The sequence below is a fragment of the Bombus fervidus genome, chromosome 7 (genome assembly GCF_041682495.2).
Source record: "Bombus fervidus isolate BK054 chromosome 7, iyBomFerv1, whole genome shotgun sequence".
NCBI lineage: Eukaryota > Metazoa > Arthropoda > Insecta > Hymenoptera > Apidae > Bombus > Bombus fervidus.
Genome location: NC_091523.1, coordinates 14,057,591 through 14,078,035, shown reverse-complemented (window position 1 = coordinate 14,078,035; position 20,445 = coordinate 14,057,591). Strand labels below are relative to the sequence as shown.

The 20,445-nt window shown below is 35.7% G+C and overlaps 1 protein-coding gene and 1 long non-coding RNA gene across 2 annotated transcripts in view; one reads left to right on the top strand and one right to left on the bottom strand.

Moving 5' to 3' along the window:
• Nucleotides 1-873: 873 nt before the first annotated feature.
• Nucleotides 874-9,619, top strand: LOC139988807 (uncharacterized). Its single transcript, XM_072006569.1, has 10 exons — nucleotides 874-4,575; nucleotides 5,480-5,540; nucleotides 5,638-5,897; nucleotides 6,295-6,363; nucleotides 6,446-6,514; nucleotides 6,620-6,739; nucleotides 6,810-6,875; nucleotides 6,984-7,052; nucleotides 7,363-7,533; nucleotides 8,068-9,619. The coding sequence occupies exons 1-10, from the start codon at nucleotides 2,815-2,817 to the stop codon at nucleotides 8,329-8,331; spliced, it is 2,910 nt and encodes a 969-aa protein (XP_071862670.1). The 5' UTR covers nucleotides 874-2,814; the 3' UTR covers nucleotides 8,332-9,619.
• The window catches only part of LOC139988809 (uncharacterized), a 31,498-nt gene continuing 18,544 nt past the window's right edge, over nucleotides 7,492-20,445 (bottom strand). Inside the window, exon 3 of the long non-coding RNA XR_011800216.1 lies at nucleotides 7,492-7,592. This is a non-coding gene — a long non-coding RNA (uncharacterized lncRNA). The remainder of the gene's footprint in view (nucleotides 7,593-20,445) is intronic.

Below are 20,445 nucleotides of genomic sequence, written 5' to 3'. Positions count from 1 at the left end.
ATTTCTATCCTCCTACATCTGCATATATCCGTAAAGCCGATCGACACGTGAAATCTTGCGAACAAACGCAACTGAATCGATAAGTCGTTGAGAACAGTTGTATCGTATTAAGAACTTTCTAATTTCTATAGGTGATCGTTAAGAAACTTATAATCGATTCACAGCTTAAATTTTTAGTTTCAGCAACGGCCTTAACATTTTGACTTTTGTAGATGATCGTCAACAGACGGTCAATTCATAGTTTCGCATTTGAACATCTAGACGTGCTTTTAGAATTAAACTCGAGTTTGGAAAAAATTTTGGACGTTAATTTATAAACGTTCACCGATTGCCAGCGGAAGCTGAACAAGTGACGCGAATAATTGAAAGGTGATGTAAGGCGATTGTTGCATAAACAAGAATGATCCCGACTCTATCTTTTTCTAACACGCGGATGATAAAGATAAAGATCGATGGCGGAATCGCAAATCGTCGAGAATATTGAAATTCTATCGAATAACGAAATCGACCTCGAAAGGATCAGAATTATAAAATCAGAATCGTCCAGCCGACATTTGGTACGATCGTCGTGGCACGATATAAAGTCTCTTAAGACTGGTCAGTAAACCGATCTAATGGTGCTAGTTGCGAGACAGAGCTCAGGCTCCACGATACGTTGCTATATCTCTTCGATCGCTGATGATCAGCGTGATAACGTAGTGGAATTTATTACAGTTCGTTCACTGGTTTTAATCATTCACAATATTATGGATTGTAGAATCATCGTTGACTTTCTCATGTCACGTACATCGTCCTTTCCTTTTTGTTTTGGCTCTTTTTTTACGTGTTTCACGAGGCAGCTTGCTGAATACTTCATGACATTTGTACTGTATTTTTATGCCATTTGCTCAGAACTCATGTTGATTAACTCTATAAATAGAAAAACAGAGGAAGCTGAAGATGTTACGAACATTATTTTTTTTAATATTTATCTTGGCATTCGCGATTATTTATACCATCGTCTTGGAATAGATAAGCTTACGAAAGCAGTTTTTATGAAGATTTTTACGAAGCTTGATCACTACGTTGCGAATGTTTATGAGTTATGGAATATTTTAAGGTGCGGAAATGCGAAGAATTCGTTATAATATTGAATAAATGAAACTAATCTTTGTTATGCTTCGCTCCTTTAATTCTATTCACGTTTACAGTCGTTATGTTTAATTTGCTAATCACGTATCCGTGAATAGTAATAAAATTAAGAAATATACTACTTTAAATCGAGCTGGTGAATTTCTCTTTCGAGAAGTTCATACATCGAACACCCAATGAACCATTTTACGATTATATAAAGATATAGTTCATTAGGTATTTAAGATCGAAATAGGTAACGTTTTATCACAGATTTATCAAAGTTACGACGATAGAAGTACTTTGGAAAGAACCTGAAAGTATAGCTCAATGTGATTCGAGCAAAATCTTAGATCAACTTGAGACGGCGGCGCGGGCGTGCGATTAACTTAATATGCACGAACCAGCGTGGTAACTTTCATCAACGTGGGATAGAGTTAAACTTGTCCTTGTTTTGTTTCGTACTGAAAACTGTTAATGAACGCAGTGGCAGTTTGTTCACCTAATGCTAAGGTCATTGTTGCCACCTTCTAATACTTCAATATCACGTTCACGGCCAACCACAAGTTGCCAATTGTAAGGCTTCATTGTCAATTTGTTTAACTTTTGCAATTCGCGTTGTTGTATTCGTCTAAAACGGAAAAGTCGAGAACAGTTTCAATCTACGTAAATATGGTTATCTGCAAAAAAGAAAGAAGAAAGAAGCGTATTTCGATAAGATTATAGGCACAAAAATAGCAAGTTTCATCGTGATAACTCCAACTTTTACTGGCGATAAGAGAAAAATGACTGTAAATATTGATATAATTCTACCATGGAAGATAAGCGAGCATCTGAACTTAGTGACCATCATAAACTGTTAGATTGCTTCTATGCACGATCACGCATAATCCTTACATTTTCTCCTACCGCATTCTTTCATAACATTTCACCTGTCCGAAGTCAACATGTAAAATGAAGCGACTACCGTTAAACACGAATTTTTTCAAGATTCTCCGCTTCTTTTCGCAATCATTTCGAAGACACGAGAAACAAAGGATACGCCATCCGTAAATTATAGATTTGGAGATTTCACGAAGCACCCATTAAGAGATAAAGTTGCTATGTTAGTAAATCGACGTCCCAATTGTACACTTGGAATCCATTACACACGATTTTCGGATTAGGCGGTTCCCATGCGTTGCGAAAGCCTGTCGTCGGCCGCACTTTGCGTGCACCGCGCCTCCTACGAGAAATTGCACCCCCGTAATTGCGAATGCAACGACGGAAGTGAGCGCACTCGCCGAGGCGTTGTACACTGTCATTAGAAATGCCAATATGCCGATCGGCGCACGGAAAAAGTGCACGCTTGCACGATCAGCAAGGAAAGGGGCGACCAATTACTCATCCCGCTATAAAACATCCACTTTTCCATGTTTCCGATCAGTTTTCACGTCGCGATTCTACGTCGAATTTCCCTTTGCCCGATAACGGTTACGATCGACATGTGCAATACCTAGTGGGAATACGCTGTCGATTTTATCAAGCAACGACGGATTCTGTGTCAAATGGAAGGTGCGCCTGTTGCGCAGAAATGACGTCCAGGTGTCGATTTTTGTTCTACGAATTCGCGTGGACGTTGAGCAACGATTAAGCATCAGTGTTGTTAAATATATTTAATACCTTATCGTTCGATAAATTGTCTCGTAAAGAAGACCAATAACGATGTTTTTCCTGTTGTCGAGGAGAATACCAGGGTCCTATACGATGCTCGCGCTTATAGCGACAAACCTGGTGATTTCAATGGCCGCACCGTTGTCGAAACGTTTGCCAGAAGACGCTCCGAACGACGCGAGAAACGGGTTCTCCGCTGTGCCAAAAATTCTGGAGATTCAGTTACCGCTGAAAATTGCGACCAAGGACGACTTGGTAGCATGGGCCAGGTACGTTATGGGTCTAATGGCGTCTCGAATAAATATCACTCTGACTACTGTGAAAGAGTCGCAGTCGAAACCTACTGCAAATGTCAAAGCTGCAGAGAGCAACAGAGGTTTCGACAACAGCAAAGCTTTCGAGAGCGTAAGACCGCAGAACAGCGGTAGAAATTTGGCGGTGCAAAATTTTGATAACATCAATCCTGTCAATGGTATCCGACATTATGCGAACACAAAGAGCACCGAGAACACGAGATACGCCGAGAACTTTGAGAAAACGAAAATCCCCGCGGCTGTTAGAATTCTGGAGAACGGTAGACACACGGAAAACATAAGAATCGTAGAGAATGGTGGATATCCTGGAAACGTTCGACTTGTGGAAAACGGTAGACAGCCTGAAAATGTTAGAGTTTTAGAGAATCGTAGACAACCCGAGAACGTTAGAGGCCCTCAAAGAAATGGAAATCTTCAGTTATCGAAGGATAAGGTGTACGCTACTGCACAGTTGCCATCGTTTACGATCAACGGAGCGACTACGAAGAGTTTATTTAACAACAATCGACAACTTCAACCACCGTTTAACAGCTTCGCGATCACCGATACCACTGTTCCAAGCCCACTAGAGATCGCAGCGAATATAAATATTCCAAGATCGAAATTCAAAGAGCCAACCAACAAAAATGCCTTCGACACGACGAATTTATTGAAATCCACGGATCGACAGCTGTTTGTCCCTCAATTTCCTGACTTTGGACCAGCTATTGGCATCGACGTGAGACCTACTGACATTGTTCGAAATACAAACGTGGTTTCGCCTCCTGCGAGGACTTATCTACCTGTGACCATGACTAGCGACAACATCAAGTTCCCAAACGATCCTTTTGTTACTAGATACTTTTTCGACGGAGTCGAAAGGAATGTTTCCAGCAACCTGGGTATCGCGGATGAGATCACGTTCACCACGCGGAGTCCTCTGGTTTTCAACGATGAAATACCATTGAAAGGCGTTGATTTTCTATCTCAACAGAGGAACATAAGTTCTGTAAAACCGCTGTTCAAAGTTCCTTTCGAAGCGGTGATTACGTTTACCCACGAAGAACCTGTACAAACGACCACGTTGAAGAGCGAGAGTGGCAAATACTTCACGATACCAACTAGAGATCCTCTTGATCAATTTCCACCGTATTTTGATACCAATTACACCGTGACCAACGAATCTGGACAAATCAACGTTGTATTCGATGATAGCATTGAAGTGAACGAAACAATGAACAATTCTAAAAAGGAGGAGCGGAAGAAGCAAGAGAAGAAGAAGGAAGGCGCGAAGAGGGACAAGTCGAAGAAACAAAAATCTGAAGGAAAGCGTCAGTCATCACCGATTAGTCAGTTGTTGAAGACGATAGTCGCGATCAGAAGAAATAATACTCCGTCGACGAATCTTACGCCGCCTCCGTTGAATCAACAGACGTCATCGACTACGCAGAGGGTTCCAGTGCGTCAAAGGGTTCCACAGTCTCAGAGAACTCAACTTTATCCTACTCAGAAGCCACCGGTAAGTTCAGTGATGAGTAAAAGTATCGTACATATTTGACCAGTTGATATGGCATATAATATAAACGTCACAAGTGAAAATTCTCAATAGAAGCAGAATGTGCGTTTCTGTTAGTTCGATTGTTTGAATTGTTTATCGCTTAAACGTTATGGGCTTTCAGCGTTCGTTAGCTTTGTAGATGTAAAAGGAGAACAAACGGTAAAGATATATTTTTATCTTTGCGAAGAAATGAGAAAGCAAGAACCGTATAACTTCGAAGTTATTAGAAGTAGGCGGGTGAAAGGTGTGCGTAAATTGACATTGTATCGTAGAAAAGTGTGAATTAATAAGGTTGCATTCGTTAGAGACAATGTAAGAGGTTTGACAGGTGTGGAGTAGATAATTTAATTGGACGCGTTAATTACTCAACGTACATTGTTTATTACGAGCATCAACGAAATCATGTGGATTTTTTTGAGGCTTCATGGGTAAGCAAATAAAATCGAAAGTTGGTGTTACATAACACAAATAATTATGTAACACGTATACAATTTATGACTTGAAAAAGAATTGCGAAAACGAATGTATCATATTTAACGAGAAATCGACTTATAGATTTCATACAGTCCACGAGGTATATGTGCGTATTTGATTTACTGCAAAATAATCTTTTTCCATAAATCACGTCTCATCGTCTGTCTTTAAATCATGAATTAATTAACGATTTATTTATATACCTAATCGGCAGAAATATTTATTTCTCTTTGGTTTAATTTTCTTCAACAAGAGATCGTTGTGCAAACTCGCGTGTGAATCACAGAATTTCTTCGAATTTGCTTGCGTTCTCAACGTTACCGGTGTCATCCGAAAACAACAACGAACACGCATCAACGGAACCTTATTGAAGTCGATTCGTTTATTTCAGTCTGCGCTCAAACAGAAAGGAAGACGTAATCAGACGTCTTTGGCGCAACAAGTTGAGGTACGTTCGATTTCATTTTCTATGGTGTAGCATATCGCGAAATATTATTATTACGAGAACTATTAATCGATAGGACGATGACAACGACAGTGGAAGCAAAGAGGATAATGGCAGCAACGAGGACGATGATAACAAAGAGGACGATGGTGGGAAAGAAGGTAACAAAAGTAAAGAAAATAGCGGCGAAGATAAGGATGGCATCGAATCCGACGAAGAAAATGATAACAAGAGTGACTCTAAAGAGAGTTCTAACCAAAGCGAGTCAGATGAAGACTATGACGACGACGAAGAAGGTGGTCCCATAAAAACTGTCATCGACTTGCTTATGCTTGTCGCACCAGCTTTGGAAGATCTTAGCGACGTAAGAACTTTGACGAGGATTTCGAAATTATTAATACGCAACGTTAAACATATTAGGTTGTTTAATAAGTTCGTACCATGTTCATATTTTTCGCCATGTCTTTTAAGAACACAAAATAGTAAATGATCGAAACGAATAATTTTATACGATCGAATTTAATCTACAGAAGGCATTTGGAAGGAAAGATGAACGAATAATATACATTTCGATTTGAATATAATGAGAAATTAGAGCCAAGATAGCTAAAGAAAGAGGGAATGATATAAAAGCTGGATAGATTAGTATAAAACTTCCGTATATAACAAGGAAATAAACAACACAAACTTATTGAATGATCTAATGGTTGTACGAATATTATCAGATTTATCATGGATCCTACATTTGTTCATTTTTTCAGCCTGACTCCGACGCTGATATTGCCGATTTACTCGAAGTAGGAATTCCAATACTTCAAGACCTGTCGGAAGTAAGAACTCTAATGAATCATCACGAAATGCTTCGTTTATCTAAAAAAAAAAAAAAAAAAAAACATCATCTTGCGCTTTTAGGGAGATGGTGAAGCAGGAGGAAGCGATATCCCAGCACTGTTGCTTCCGATCTTGTTGCAACTTAGTGGAGTGAGTTATCAAGTTTCTGTAGAATTTTTCGCAGAGAAACGAAATCGATAAGAAGGGATACCGAGAGTGCAGGTAAGATCAGGTAAAAAATAAAGTTTGTTTCAGGGTAAGAATGGCGAAAGAGATTCGGCTGCGATTTTGACACCGCTTCTTCAATTAGTTGCACCGCTAATCGGGCCCATTATCGGTCCATTGGCTGTACCATTGAGTCGTCAAATCAGTAACGTAAATATAATAATAATTTTTGGAAATGTTTGTTTCTTCGTATTAGAAGGCAAATTGAAGTGAATTTTAGGCTCCAGGTCAAGGTGGATCGAGTTTTGGTGATCTCATTAAGGCTTCATTGGGTCCCTTGCTCGAAGTACATATATATTATTTATTTACGATATTTTTCATTATTATTACCATAATATTATGTTTTTTTAGTAATGATATATATTGATTTTATAAAATATCCATTTATTTCTAGCCGGTTGGACCTGGAAAGATGACGGTGCTCTCAAACCTAATAGCCGGAGTTGTCTCTAGTCTTAGCAAAGTACGCATTGACTTTTCTGTTAACAACAATTTGTTCTTCTCTAATAAATCGACCGTTTCACTACTAAACCAGTCTCATGTATACCATCGTGTACTGCCTCTCGATAGTTCTTGGAAATAATTGCAAACCCTTTAACACTAAAACTGCCAACCTAAAGATATTAAACGAAAAGCTTTCGCATCTTATCGATATAATGGACCATTGTACAATTTTAATTTAAAATTTCGAATTTTTTTGTAATATATTGATAACAATTGACAATAATCAACGAACACCCGTTAACTGTCCTTTGGTTGTTGGCTTTTTACAGAATTCAGGAGCTGGTGGTAAATCAGATCTAATGAGTCTCGTGAAAGCTGTGGTCGCTGGATCGATAGCAGGCACCAGTGCAGGTTCCAGTGGTTCCAACGGTGCCAAGGACACTTATGGAGCTCCCACTAGCTATGGTGCTGACCATGGTCCTCCCCGTCCATACGGTTATGTAAGTTTTCCCTTGTCCTTTCATTTTTTTCTTATTCGCCAGTACATTGCGCTTGTCTCCTGTAACTCAGAGTCAGAAACATTTCCTAAGATTTTATTAGTAGACTGTGGATGTTTATGAAGATTCACATTTTTACAAAGACAAATAACCACATGAAATCTCATTTCATCTTTTATATATCGTAACGGGAACTCGATTTTACATGTTCTAATATTTCAGGAAATATGTGAAAGTGTACGTTTATGTTTTAATGTTTTATATATTTTTTTTATATTATATACATCCTGTGCATCTTACGATGTTTAACTCCCTAAGCACATTTTTATAAACCGTTGCCTCCAAACTTAAAAAATCACAAAGCTAAATACGATGTTAAGTAAAGTCGTTAATAAGCGATTACCATATCTCAAACTTAATTATAATGGCGTTTCATCTTTCGACGACAGTCGATTAATGGATTAAATTTCCCATAAATGCATAAACATCCGCAATGTACTTCTTAGCTTTCTGTGACTGAGCTTCTGAACTTTTCAGCCTAAACCATCATCAAACTCACTTGATCTGCTCGGCTCATCGATCAAAGACATCTTTAACGCGATATTAAAAGTGGTTGCTTCGTTAGTGAACGCTATTGCGACTATTTTAGGCGCCTCGTCGAACACCTCGAATGAACCGGTATCGACAACTTACGGTCCGGCCCCACCCCCTAAATATGGCACGCCATCCAGTACATCGGTTCCTTTTAGCGAGACTATTAGTATAACTACTAGTAAACCACAACGATTAATAAGACTATAGATGATAATATATATTATCTTTATGGCGTTCTTACTTGTCGAAGTAATAATTTTCTATCGCGATTATGGAGAAGGAATAACAGGTTAACGAAATGTCTGTAAGTAGAAGTACTCGTGGATAAATGGATAGAATTCTAAGTTGATGTGGTTTTACGAGAAGCTTAAGATATCCATAGATGATGGGAATTACCTTTCATATTAATTAAAGTTACGTACATGAACAACGTGAAATGATTCCCGATTTTAAAGAATACGTTGCTATAGTATGTAGAAAATGATAAATTAGATTTTATTTTATATGTTTTGTATCTTGTACTTTATTATTAATATATCTATATTTTATATTTTATTATATTTTGTTATTCAATGTTTTATATATATATATTGAAATTCTTATTTTTTTCAAATTTAATTTGTCTCTCTGAAAGGGTTGGATGAAAGAGAAAGTCGAACGTCGATAGAAATTTCCTTGGCAACGTTCAAACAAGTTACACGTATCTTCAAGATATACGTAATTAGTTTAGAAATGCTGATTTATCTGTCAGTTTCCTACAGTTTGTTCCTTTAATGGGTAGAATATCACGTATTATCATTTTTTGTGCAACATGTGAGAAATAAAAGTGAGTTTTTTCGCGCTCCGTCTGCCTTTTCATTTTGTCTAATATCGCGAAACTTGAGCCTGAAATTGACTAACTGTTATTCGCATACAGAGTCGCAGGAAGTCGCAGAATCGAGCAACAAAAGATTGTTAATTGCTTCGTTATTAAAGAATTTAGCATAATTGCGGTAATGATCGTGCAATTGATATTGTATATAGATACAAGGCTAATTACTAATTTCAAACTCGTGATAATCCAAGGATGCAAAATACGTCATCGATCTGATACTTTCGATTCGACCTAATTTGAAGCCATTCTATTCCAATCGAACATACATAATTATTATATTTTAAGCTTTGTTTTCCTGTTTATGTTAAACTCTACTGTCGGTACTAGAACCTTCATATTATGCATTTGCGTATTTCAATAACGACGATATTTTGCAATCTTTTCCACGAAATCATTGCACATATAGAAAGAATCAAGGTGTTTAAAGTTTTGAGAAGCTAATCATGGTTTAACAGCGTGACTCGAGAGAAAGTAGAAAATAGTAAAATATATTAATATATAAATTTCACATCTTAAATGTTATCATGCGTAACGCATTTGTATATATTTTTTATAAATTGTTGAAAGCATTTGTAACCCAGAAATGCAGGAAATTGAGGATGAAGAGTTACAAATTATCTTCTAAACTGATCTTCATTTGTCATTCTATTACACTGTTAATAATGATGATTAATAAATACCTCTGCATAGCAATAACAGGTTTAGGAAGAAAACGAATAAAATTTCACTATTTTTTTCATATATTTATTTCGATATTATGATAATGTGGACAAATCGTTTTACTCGATTATTTATAAGCGATTTTCTTAACTATTCCTGTGCTTGTACGTAGTTATTGCACGATCTATATTTGCCACCTTGTCATTAAAAAAAATTGGGTTATCGCGATAAGACAGCAGCTCGATAATTAGCAGGTTTATTAAAACATTGCAAAATGGTGGTTTCGTCACCTGCGTCGTATGAAACTGGGACAAAGAAATTCTATAATATCCGAATACAAGTCATTAAAATGACGTTCATTAATAACATGCATCGATGATGTGTATTTGTTTCTTAATATATTTCTATGTATACAAACTATATATATATAAAATATATTTATTCAGAGTCATACATATTTGGAAATATGTTTCTTAATATTTCTAACAGAAAAGATTCATTCGATAATCTTTTCTATATATAAAAAATATACTTTTGCCACAAAAGTCGATAAATATGTGACCAACTTATTCCACGAACACGTGGAAGTGCATGACGTGTAATGAGATAGCGGATTACGTGACTCGGAAAGGGCATTGAGCGTATTTGGGCGTTGCATTCTCGAACAAGACAGATGTGGTTTCACACATGACGTAACGGTTGTTGTTTCTCCTGAAAAGGACAGGGCAACCTATAAATTTGCTCTCACCACCTACGGTACCCGTTCAATTAAATGATTCACGAGATGGTTGCATTTAATCGGTTCATTCTCAATTTTAATGAAAGGTTTCGCAGTTTTTTAAAAGCTGTATGTACGTGGAATCCGGAAATCGTTCTTTTTATTGCCCTAAAAGGGACAGCCGAGTATTATAAAACATTTTGTTGTCAAACGTAACTATTTACGAAGTTTCCGTCAATCCGATAATCGATCGTTTTGTTAATCGGCATATTAAAAAATGAGAGTTCTACTTTATTTTGAGAATAACAGAAATAGTCACTAAACGAGAAGAATATTTATTTTCGATAGAATTATTCCCAATTTGAACGCGTTACATTTTCCTTACAAAACAAATGAAAGAAGATGAAAGAGGTGATGAGAATTGTGGATCTTAATTGCCGAAATAAAAGTAAAGGGACGCTAAGATTGTACTTAGAATTTATATTAAAATAGTTTTAGATTTATTTAATAAACGATTGCCAGGATCTTCGTCGATATTCATTTGCACGCGTCTCAGTACTCTCTTTGTCTCACCATTTTCCATCAGACTGCCAATGGCACAGTTACATTCAGCTGTTTTTCGAGACGCCGCGCACACACATACTTCCACACACTCATATTCACATACGTGTGTCACTACTACGCGGCCAATCTAGTCTAGCACACAAAATTATACATATTTCAAAAAGATGAATGACGATAATAAAAAGATGAGAGAAAAAATGGAGAAAATAAAAGGAGACCAATGAGAAAAGAAAGAAAGAGAAGGAAGAGGACGTTCATTCTGTGGATTAACGCGTATTCCGTAATACTATCGTTCGTATACGATTACACAGCGTCGTGGAGTAATTGGTTAATAGACGTATCATTGGTTGAACGCCTCGATTTCACTCGGATCATATGAAATCAATGAGATGCAATGAATTAATAGCGCGTTCAATAAATCGATGACTATTAATGGCGTTGATCGCGTTAGAAGTGAACGTTCTAGCGCCAATTCTCTAGCGATCATTCATCGATCCGTACACGGTGTTACGAGTCTGGAAAATAAGTTGAAAAATCGAACTTTTTGTTATCGAGCGTGACATGTATGTAAATAAGTTTGTGAAATTTCGAAACTGTCTCGTAACTCTTAGGTACAGAAAACGTACCTATCGCTGATAGTATCTACGCTGTAAATTATCAATGGTCTAACGCGACTCGTCGATTACGAGATGTTCTCGTAAAAAGCTATCCATTAGGTAAACTTTGACCTCGCGCGTTACTAAACCGACTGCAGTGCGTTTTACAAGGATGTAAACTAACAACGAACGATGGTTAGAGGACGTACTTTTATGCATATGTAAAATGTTAGTATTGCAAAACTGTGTAGATCGCATACAGTGTAATATAGTTTCTATTCAAAATCTATTGTTATAAATCGAAGATAATGGACATATTCAGGCAAAATTAGTCGATTACTTGGTTATTCGATGTTTAACGCTTCGGAACGTTATAATAAGAAATTAAACAGACAACGTGACTGTGAAATATATTACACATAACTGTATTAGTAATTTGCTTATGTAAGTACAATGTTAATATTTACCGATGGAACTAAATTAAAACTAATTTTCGTTGATACTGTAAAACTTTCTCATACTTGTTACAATATCTGAAGGATGAAGCACGTATCTTTCTATTTATATCTCGTTTCTTTAATCACGTTTAGAAACACAAATTTGCATAAGCATCCGCAGTTTAATGATCGTCTATGGTTTCAGCAACCGTTAAATAAGAGATTACTATCAACTTACACGCTAGCTGTTTGCTCGAACACGTTGCACTTCGTCAGATCTTTCAACCAGATCTCAAAGAGAGGGAAAGAGAGAGATGGTCGTTTCAAAATTCGTTGCATGCTTTGTAATCGCGTTCACGGTCGAGGCTGCCTCCGCAGATGGAAGGTGAAAGCACATTTCACCGTTTGACCTATGAATGAACGCGGAAGATCGCGTTCTTCCGTTCATTCGTGTCACCACCCACGATCAAGTTGCCTTACCCGTTTCGTGTACTTGGCAATATCGTTATCGGACCGTGAAAGTCACGCTGGAACTGTCGAATTTCCGGTAGCTCCGTTCAATGGACAGTGTATGGTATAGAGGAACTTTAATATAGATCGAAACGTTTTTCCCGATTTCATTTTTCCTTTTCTCGTCCGACGGGTTTACCAACCATGCTAAACGATCACGGAAGACCCAACGATGGTCGTACATTATACGCTGTATGAACTGGGATATCCGATGGGCAATAACGTATCCATTGATTATAGGAATATTCGAAAATTTACTGGACACGCAACTTGATAAGCTAGAACTTCTTTTATCGTAATAAAATTTTAGTTCGATTAACTCGGTCCGATTAACTCATTGAGAATCAACGTTATGTCGATGCAACGTTTCACTTGCAATTGAGCAGATTTTTGGAAAAGTGTTTATAAGATAAAATAGTGAATTGTGTGTGGATAAATTGGAAATTTTGTTGAAGTGTTGTTTATAATATCGTTTTATTATTTTAATCGCCTATCGTTTTTATACTCGCAAAATAAATACAAATTTCAGAATACGTAGTTTGACTAGAACATACATTCTTATCGATATACATACTTAGCACAGATTTATAGATCCTTTTACAGAAATAATTCTTCTGAACTTTTTCAATTTCAATTATTAAATCTACCTTTATAAAAATAACGAAGAATAGTAATCGCATAATACGTGTTCTCGTTAGTATTTCTTCTCGCCAAAGAGATTAAAGGATTTATGAGATAATCTACTTATTTTTTTCAGAAAATATAACATCTGTTTTTGCATGTGTTCTGTGTAATGCACTTCTGTAATATACCTTTGATAGATTTTTTGTACCTTCACGAAACAGAATGTTACATTTTACGCGAGTGAAACTGTTTTTCACATTGTCTCATTACTTAGTTGTTAGTGGAAAGAATGAAATGAAAATGAAATGAATTCCTCTCCATCGTATTTAATTATTGTCTGAGCCTGAACTCGTTCATGTATACTTGTTTTTTAACGATACAATTCAATTATGTATAAACTGAAAGTCACACAGCGAATATACGAAGAGTCCACCGGAAAAAGAGAAAATATCGAATTTTAAAACTTTTTCCGTATGCTCCCGCGTGTGTTCTTTATTATTGGCTATGTCACAGCGCGAATTAAAATTTTCTGTGTCTTACAGTAGTTACAAGACATTGAACCCACGACGAAAAAACGAGGAACGTCAAATACAAACAGTGCGTGAATGGGAAATGCTTCGAAAGTTGAGAATAATGCAAAATAATGTGACGAATAAAATGATGTTTTATTTTCATATATGAGAAAATATGACGTTATGATATTATATACAGGAAAAATAAATTTTCGTTTCCTGAGAAACGTTAAAACTTGACATTCCCCCTTTTTCCCGTCTGCTCGTCGTATTACATTTGTTAGAACTATTACATATACATATGAACTCCAGTTTCATGAACTTTTCTCACGATGGAATTAGATAAATGGAATTCTACTCTATGTAACACATGTCCTTTCTGAATATTAAAGTTTCATTATTCATAAGTTACTAAGGGACAGGCATTGCAGCATTAAAAAAATAAAGTTTATCAAACATTCCGTATAAAAAACAGATAACTGGTTGAATGTTTCTCCTGGTTTTTTTGCATAATAATGTAATATGGTCGCTAACAGGGAAGGCCGTTCACTCTCAATTCTCAAAAGAAAGTTGTACTTTTCGTCATCGATGGGACACCGGTTGACCCTCGAACCGTATTTGCGAAATTTCTTTTGATCTCATTGCTGGCCAGTGAAGAAACTTTTCTGTATATTGTTTACCTCTATTCGTTTCTATTTTGTCCCATTCACATGCATTCGAAGAACGAAGGAAGAGATGAACGAATCAAATTAGTTGCAAGAAGAACCTTTGCACCCGTCAACCGTTTTTCGACTTTCGGTTTCTTCGCGTTCCAATGAATATGTACAGCGTACAGTCGAGAATTTTTAACGCGACAATATATGTATATTGCGTTGTGTCGTAATAATGCTGGAAACATTTGATCCTTGACCGCTTCTTGCAAATAGAACTATAGAAAATAAGTACGGTGACTATGAACAGTATTTGCACACCATTGTATCTATCTTTTATCATTTACATACTAATTGCTTAGAAGCCAATTTTTTGCGGTCAAACGTTAGACCAGAAGCCATAGGTCAAGATAAATAGAAAATATCATATAAATACATGTGATTGGAAACACTATTAAGCAATTGTAATAAAAAAGATGATATATGACATGAGCAGTAACAAAGATGCGTTACTATGCAACGAAGTATTAGAATGATTGAATGGATTAAGAATATTTGCATCTAGTATTGTCATTAGGTTCGTTCATAATACTTGTACAACTCCAGCTACAGTCCACGAGAAAACGGTGGGATTTTTTAACAAATTTTCACCTTATCAGTCTTCCATATGCTTCTGCGCGTGCTTTACTTACCACCGATTACGTCGCATTAATTCGAATTAAAATTTTCTGAACTTTACAATAGTTATACGAAATTGACGAAATTCATTTTTGACTGTTAAATGTGTTGTATATTATTTAAAATTAGAAGCAAAAGTTGAGAATGCTGAGGAATAAAATGTTTTATTTCGATATAATATCTATGAGAAAATATAAAATTCCGACTTCTCAAGTTTATATGTTGAAACATAAATTTTCGTTTTTTGAGAAATGTTAAAGCTTGAGATTTCTCCACGTAGATTTCTCCATGTAGCATTTATATGATGTTCGTATGACATCTTCATATACTATTTTTGATATACTATTATGATACACTGATAACATTTGGCCGCAGAGAATTTGAATATCGCGTATAATTACGCGATTATGTAATTCTTAGAAAATAAATGCAAAGGCATTAATCGGCAGATGATGCCATGAATATTGATAAAAATATAAAACACGGCATCCGTAACATCATCACATTTCTGAACTGTTTAGTTTATAGAGTTGCTTGAGACGGCTTCTAAACGACTCACATAATTAATCAGGCTCGAGTATATTACATTTCGTAGATTTAATAATACATTCTTAAAAAATTAAAAATTTTACTACGAAAGTTGATATCATGATGACGAAACATAGAAGAACCTGATCATACATTTCTCTTAGTCATCGTAGATCTTAAAAAAAAACGAAAAAGAAAACACCCCATTGATCTTGCTAAAAAAACAAAATAGTCAAACTCGAAGATGGTATCCTGCTGGGGGTAATCATTCGCATATTATTTAACGATTAAGTTAGACAGATTTACCAAATATCCAGCTGGACAAATTGTAAAGTACAAATTAAATAATAATAATAAAAAAAAAAATTGTAGATCTTCATCGAAGTCAAAGGCATAGTTATTTCTTGAGAAGTGAAGTCGAAGAGAAGCAGGAGTTACGCGCTGTAATAAATAAAAAAAAAAATCTGACTTTCTACAAAAAGAAATAAATTCATCGTGTTCTAACTGCGTTTCGAAATATTTTGTTCAAGAATTCGTACAACAAACACTGTATCTCTTTGCATCCATTACTATTAATTCGGTTTATTATGTTCCAAAACGAGGCGGCCTACATCAGATCTAAGTATTTTTCTCTATTGGGATCTATTATGTTTGCGCAAGCTATTAGATGAAATTGCGAGATCGACTACCGGAACAGAGACTGATCCGGTAGATACAGTCTGCTTGAATATTTCGAAACATCGTAACCGGATTCTGCGACAAAATACCTGTACCGATATAACCAAGCCTGTATTGACGTGATTCTGGTAAATCATAGTTTTTATGGTAATAAGAGAAAACATGTCCTGCCCTTTTTTTTCGTTGATATAAACCTTATCACGGGTATTATACGTAGATATAAGTATTAGTTGCGTAAAACATATCTAAGAATTAGAACTTTGAACCTGGCGCAATTTATTAGAATTTTTATGTTTAGATAACATGGTGCGAAATAATTATTAGTTATATTTTATTTATCATAATTAAACGAATTTTTATGCATTGAGAAATTGAAATGATTAAAAAATGTAAAAGATGTAATAATAATATGCAAAAATATACGAAATATTCTCGTATAATCCGTAATCAAATTCGAATCACTTTGGTCTTACAACATTAACCACTTTTAATAAGATGTAAAATAACATTGAGAGGTGTGGATAAATTTTAATATCAAATTTAACGTATAAGTAATATTTTGTTGCTTCATATGTTTTATCTTACTATTCTGGCGAATACTTTGGAACTTCTTTCTTAAATCGAATAATATAATATAATTGCGAAGGAATATAAATAATTTAACAAGATAAATATTTTCTCTGCAAATTGTCGATGGGATTCGAGTGTGGCAAATTGCACGACCATTAACGGATTTGAATATTTTACGATGAAAAGAGCTATATGACATATGACATAAGTTTCTGACCTAAAATCTTGTGTAATAATACGTTAATGACTATGATATAATATAATTAATATTTATAGCATAGTGTATCTAATAGTAAATTATCTTCGATCTTTCTAACTCTCCTTCTGCATAAAATGATAACTACAATACTATCTGACGTTGAAACGATTTTCTTTTCCAGGCTAATTGCCGACCTGGCTATGGTGGAAGGTGCTAAAGAGATTTTTCACAACGTCTTTCACCACATCAATTTCATCTCTAATTGAATAAACATCATGAATGATCAACTCATAAACATATGGATCTTCGAGCACAATCCTGCTCAATAACTAGGTCACAAAGGCAAAGTTCGCGGCCTTCGTTGCGTCCTTCGATGACAGAATCAAAGAACATCGTTTTTTGAGTGACGAATCTTTGTTATGAGTAAGATTTTTCAAGATATATTTTTATATACCTATAGTAAGTAGAATAAACTTTGTAATATTTTTCATTGATGTTAATTTAAATGCAGATATGCGATTAATGTATAGACGTTTTATTGCATTAAGAATAGATTGTGACAGAATGCGTAATGGAATATAATTATGGTTCACTGCATCGATTTAAAGTTAATGACGTTTTCTCAACATCGATTCATATAATATGCATCTGTAATTAATGACATTCTAATACAATAGTCCATGAGTTTCTCAATGACAATGATTTCAAAACAGAACGAGATGAAAGCATAAACTCCGTTCGTTGCAATGATCAATAATCACGTATATAAAGCTGTTAATAAAATTGTTTGCACTTGTGACAATCGATTGCTCGTTTCTCGAGAGCTCACTGTTCGAATACTTGCGTAGCCGTTATACATTAAGAAAAAATAAAGAAAAACATCTCAATGGTTTGATGAACTGTTTAATTAAAACACCTCCCCTAATCACGTTTGCGTTTCTTCTCGAGAAGGTGAAACCTAATCAGCAGCCGCAAAGTTTAAGGTCTTGGACTGTGTACTCTTTCATGCGGAAATTTCATAAGTTTTAGCGTTACGCAACAACACGATTGGAGGCACTTTTACTCTCGAGTCTGCTCTCTTGTCGCGGTCGAGCTTCCTATTTCGCGCATTATTACGTTCTTCGCGGTCGAACAATACGAAGCTTGAACCGTCGATGAGTGAATGTGCCATGGAAAGATCTTCTAAATCGAACGAATTAAATCTGGCGATAAAGAAAATGTGATCCTGTCCTTTCGTACTTTTACTTTCTTTTAGGACAGATGTTTCCGTTTCGTGGAAGAGCCTCGAGCGATCCACTTCTTAGTCCCTGTGTACATAACAATTACACAAACGAGTTATAAAAGAGCTTGCGTAACTGAGGAATAGAATTGTTACGACGACACATGATCATAGATCGTAGAGAATTTACGAGGAGACCTGAAATCGAGACTTTTATCCCCAGTATTTTCATTACGGCAAGCTTATCGAATCGTTCTCGTAGTGCTCCTCCATTGTACTTCGAAAGAAAGTAACGTGTGTTATTTGATCGCGAGGAAATGAGAATTATTTACTGTACACTTTTTATATTTCAAATTATAAGATATACTATCGCTCATAAGTATAAATTACCTATTAAAAAACATGGTAATAATATACTATCCTATTTGGTATATATATAGGTATACTTCTACGTACATTTGTTATTCAAATATCACTGGCTACATTACATCAGAGGTTTTTTTCTGTATCAATGTGAAAGACCTTCGTAACCAGTTTTATAACTCAAAGAATCTAAAAATAATCTTTGTTTTAATAATGCATGTATTATATATATATATGTTTTTTAATAATAATAATAATAATAATAATAATAATAATGTTATAGTTTAAAGGCAGCCGTCAAGTTTAACTAATAAATCATCAGTTATCACAACTCTGTTAGTATCCTGCACTTCGTAATTGTAAGAAATTATACGTTACCAAATATCACTACGGACAATCTCGCGTGATAGGGATAAACTAATCGAATTCATCGGGAAAAGTACAATTAATGTGGCACTTACAATTTATCCGATGATAACAAATACAAATATCCCGTAAAGTAATATTACCGCATCGTCGTTGATTCTTCAGATTATTCGACCGTTTCTGAACTTTCTAATTAACATCGAAGCTGCGTCGCAGTAATCTCTGCCGTTGGAAATTGTTCTCGATAGAAAAGCCTTCAGAGGATACTAATTGCAAGTCCATGTTGCGAAACGCGACTCACAACGAGTGTATCCACTTTGTTACATGGCTCGTGTAGCAGCATAGAGAGTTGCATCGTATAATCGCACGCAATCTCGACACGTGGAATTTTATCGATGGAGATCTTCTTTGGCAATCAATGCAAGAAGATCGGTTTTTCTTCTACGCTCTCTTTGAAAGTAAAACATTATGGAGTTTTATGCCATGGTTACGTGCATACGTACTCGGACGAATTCACGTTCTGACGAACTTAAAACGCGAATAAATAAATATGTGCATACACACAGATGTAGATCTCTATGATCGCATTGCAGTCTTATGATATTTTATTTGTTAGAAAAGACATCTGCATAGCGCGATCTCGACCAACGTTACGCCTTTCTCGTGAATAATTCGCACCTGTGCCACGCGTTTTATCATTACGAAAGCCGCGATATAAATATACTTTCAACAGGTAACACTGGTTCCTTCCTACCGTTCGATAAGATTGAGTTTTCAGAGGGACGAAGAAAATTAGGAACTTTCTCTGGTCGGGAAGGAACTCGTACCAATATCGTAACGCTTTATTGTTTTGCAAAAGTGAATTATGGAATCGATGTAATTCGCGTAAACCGGTATTATGGCTGCAGCGGTGTTTATAAACGTATGATTGACTTGTTGAATATAGTAGCACCGATGTAGGAAGTTCCGTGGCCGAGCGGAGAAAGTAGAGACGGTATATGTATTTATTCGTGTTGCGGACTGATACGCATATGCTTAACGATCGCTACAAGGCGCTATAAATTTCTTGATCCACAGTTTCGAATACAGAAAAAGTTCAGGAACATCAGAGAATCACACAGTTCGTGTAGCGCTGTCTGAGAAATTCTGATCTGCAACATCCGTTGGGTAATCTTTGTAGTATTTTATCTCAAAAACGAACGTGAAAACAGAACTGCTGTTCAACTTTTAAAAAGTTATGGTTTTAAAAGATCAGCTGTTACGCGAAGATTAAAAACGCTGGAAAATTTAATTTATTTTTAAAAAATAAAAAAGGTCTTTTTAAGTATGTCAATATAAAGTATTAAATTTTGTAGTTTTAAATGGTTGTAAATTATACGCACCTTGGTAGAATCATCCTATGGATTGCATAACGAGGATTCGTTGATCCTTTGACTATAATTTTTCATTCACGTAATAAAAGGAGTTCACGTTGAAATAAATGGATTCATCTAACCTTCTGATCCTCGTATTCTTTTCAATATTTCAATAATTCAATCTAACCGCACAACTATTTGTCGGATATGTAATATGTGT

Bases quoted from the DNA above. Each gene is read 5' to 3' on its own strand.
- LOC139988807 (XM_072006569.1), top strand. From the start codon at position 2,815: ATGTTTTTCCTGTTGTCGAGGAGAATACCAGGGTCCTATACGATGCTC. The intron at 4,576-5,479 runs GTAAGTTCAGTG...CGTTTATTTCAG, and splicing joins ATCCTACTCAGAAGCCACCG to TCTGCGCTCAAACAGAAAGG. The intron at 5,541-5,637 runs GTTCGATTTCAT...GTGGAAGCAAAG, and splicing joins GGCGCAACAAGTTGAGGTAC to AGGATAATGGCAGCAACGAG.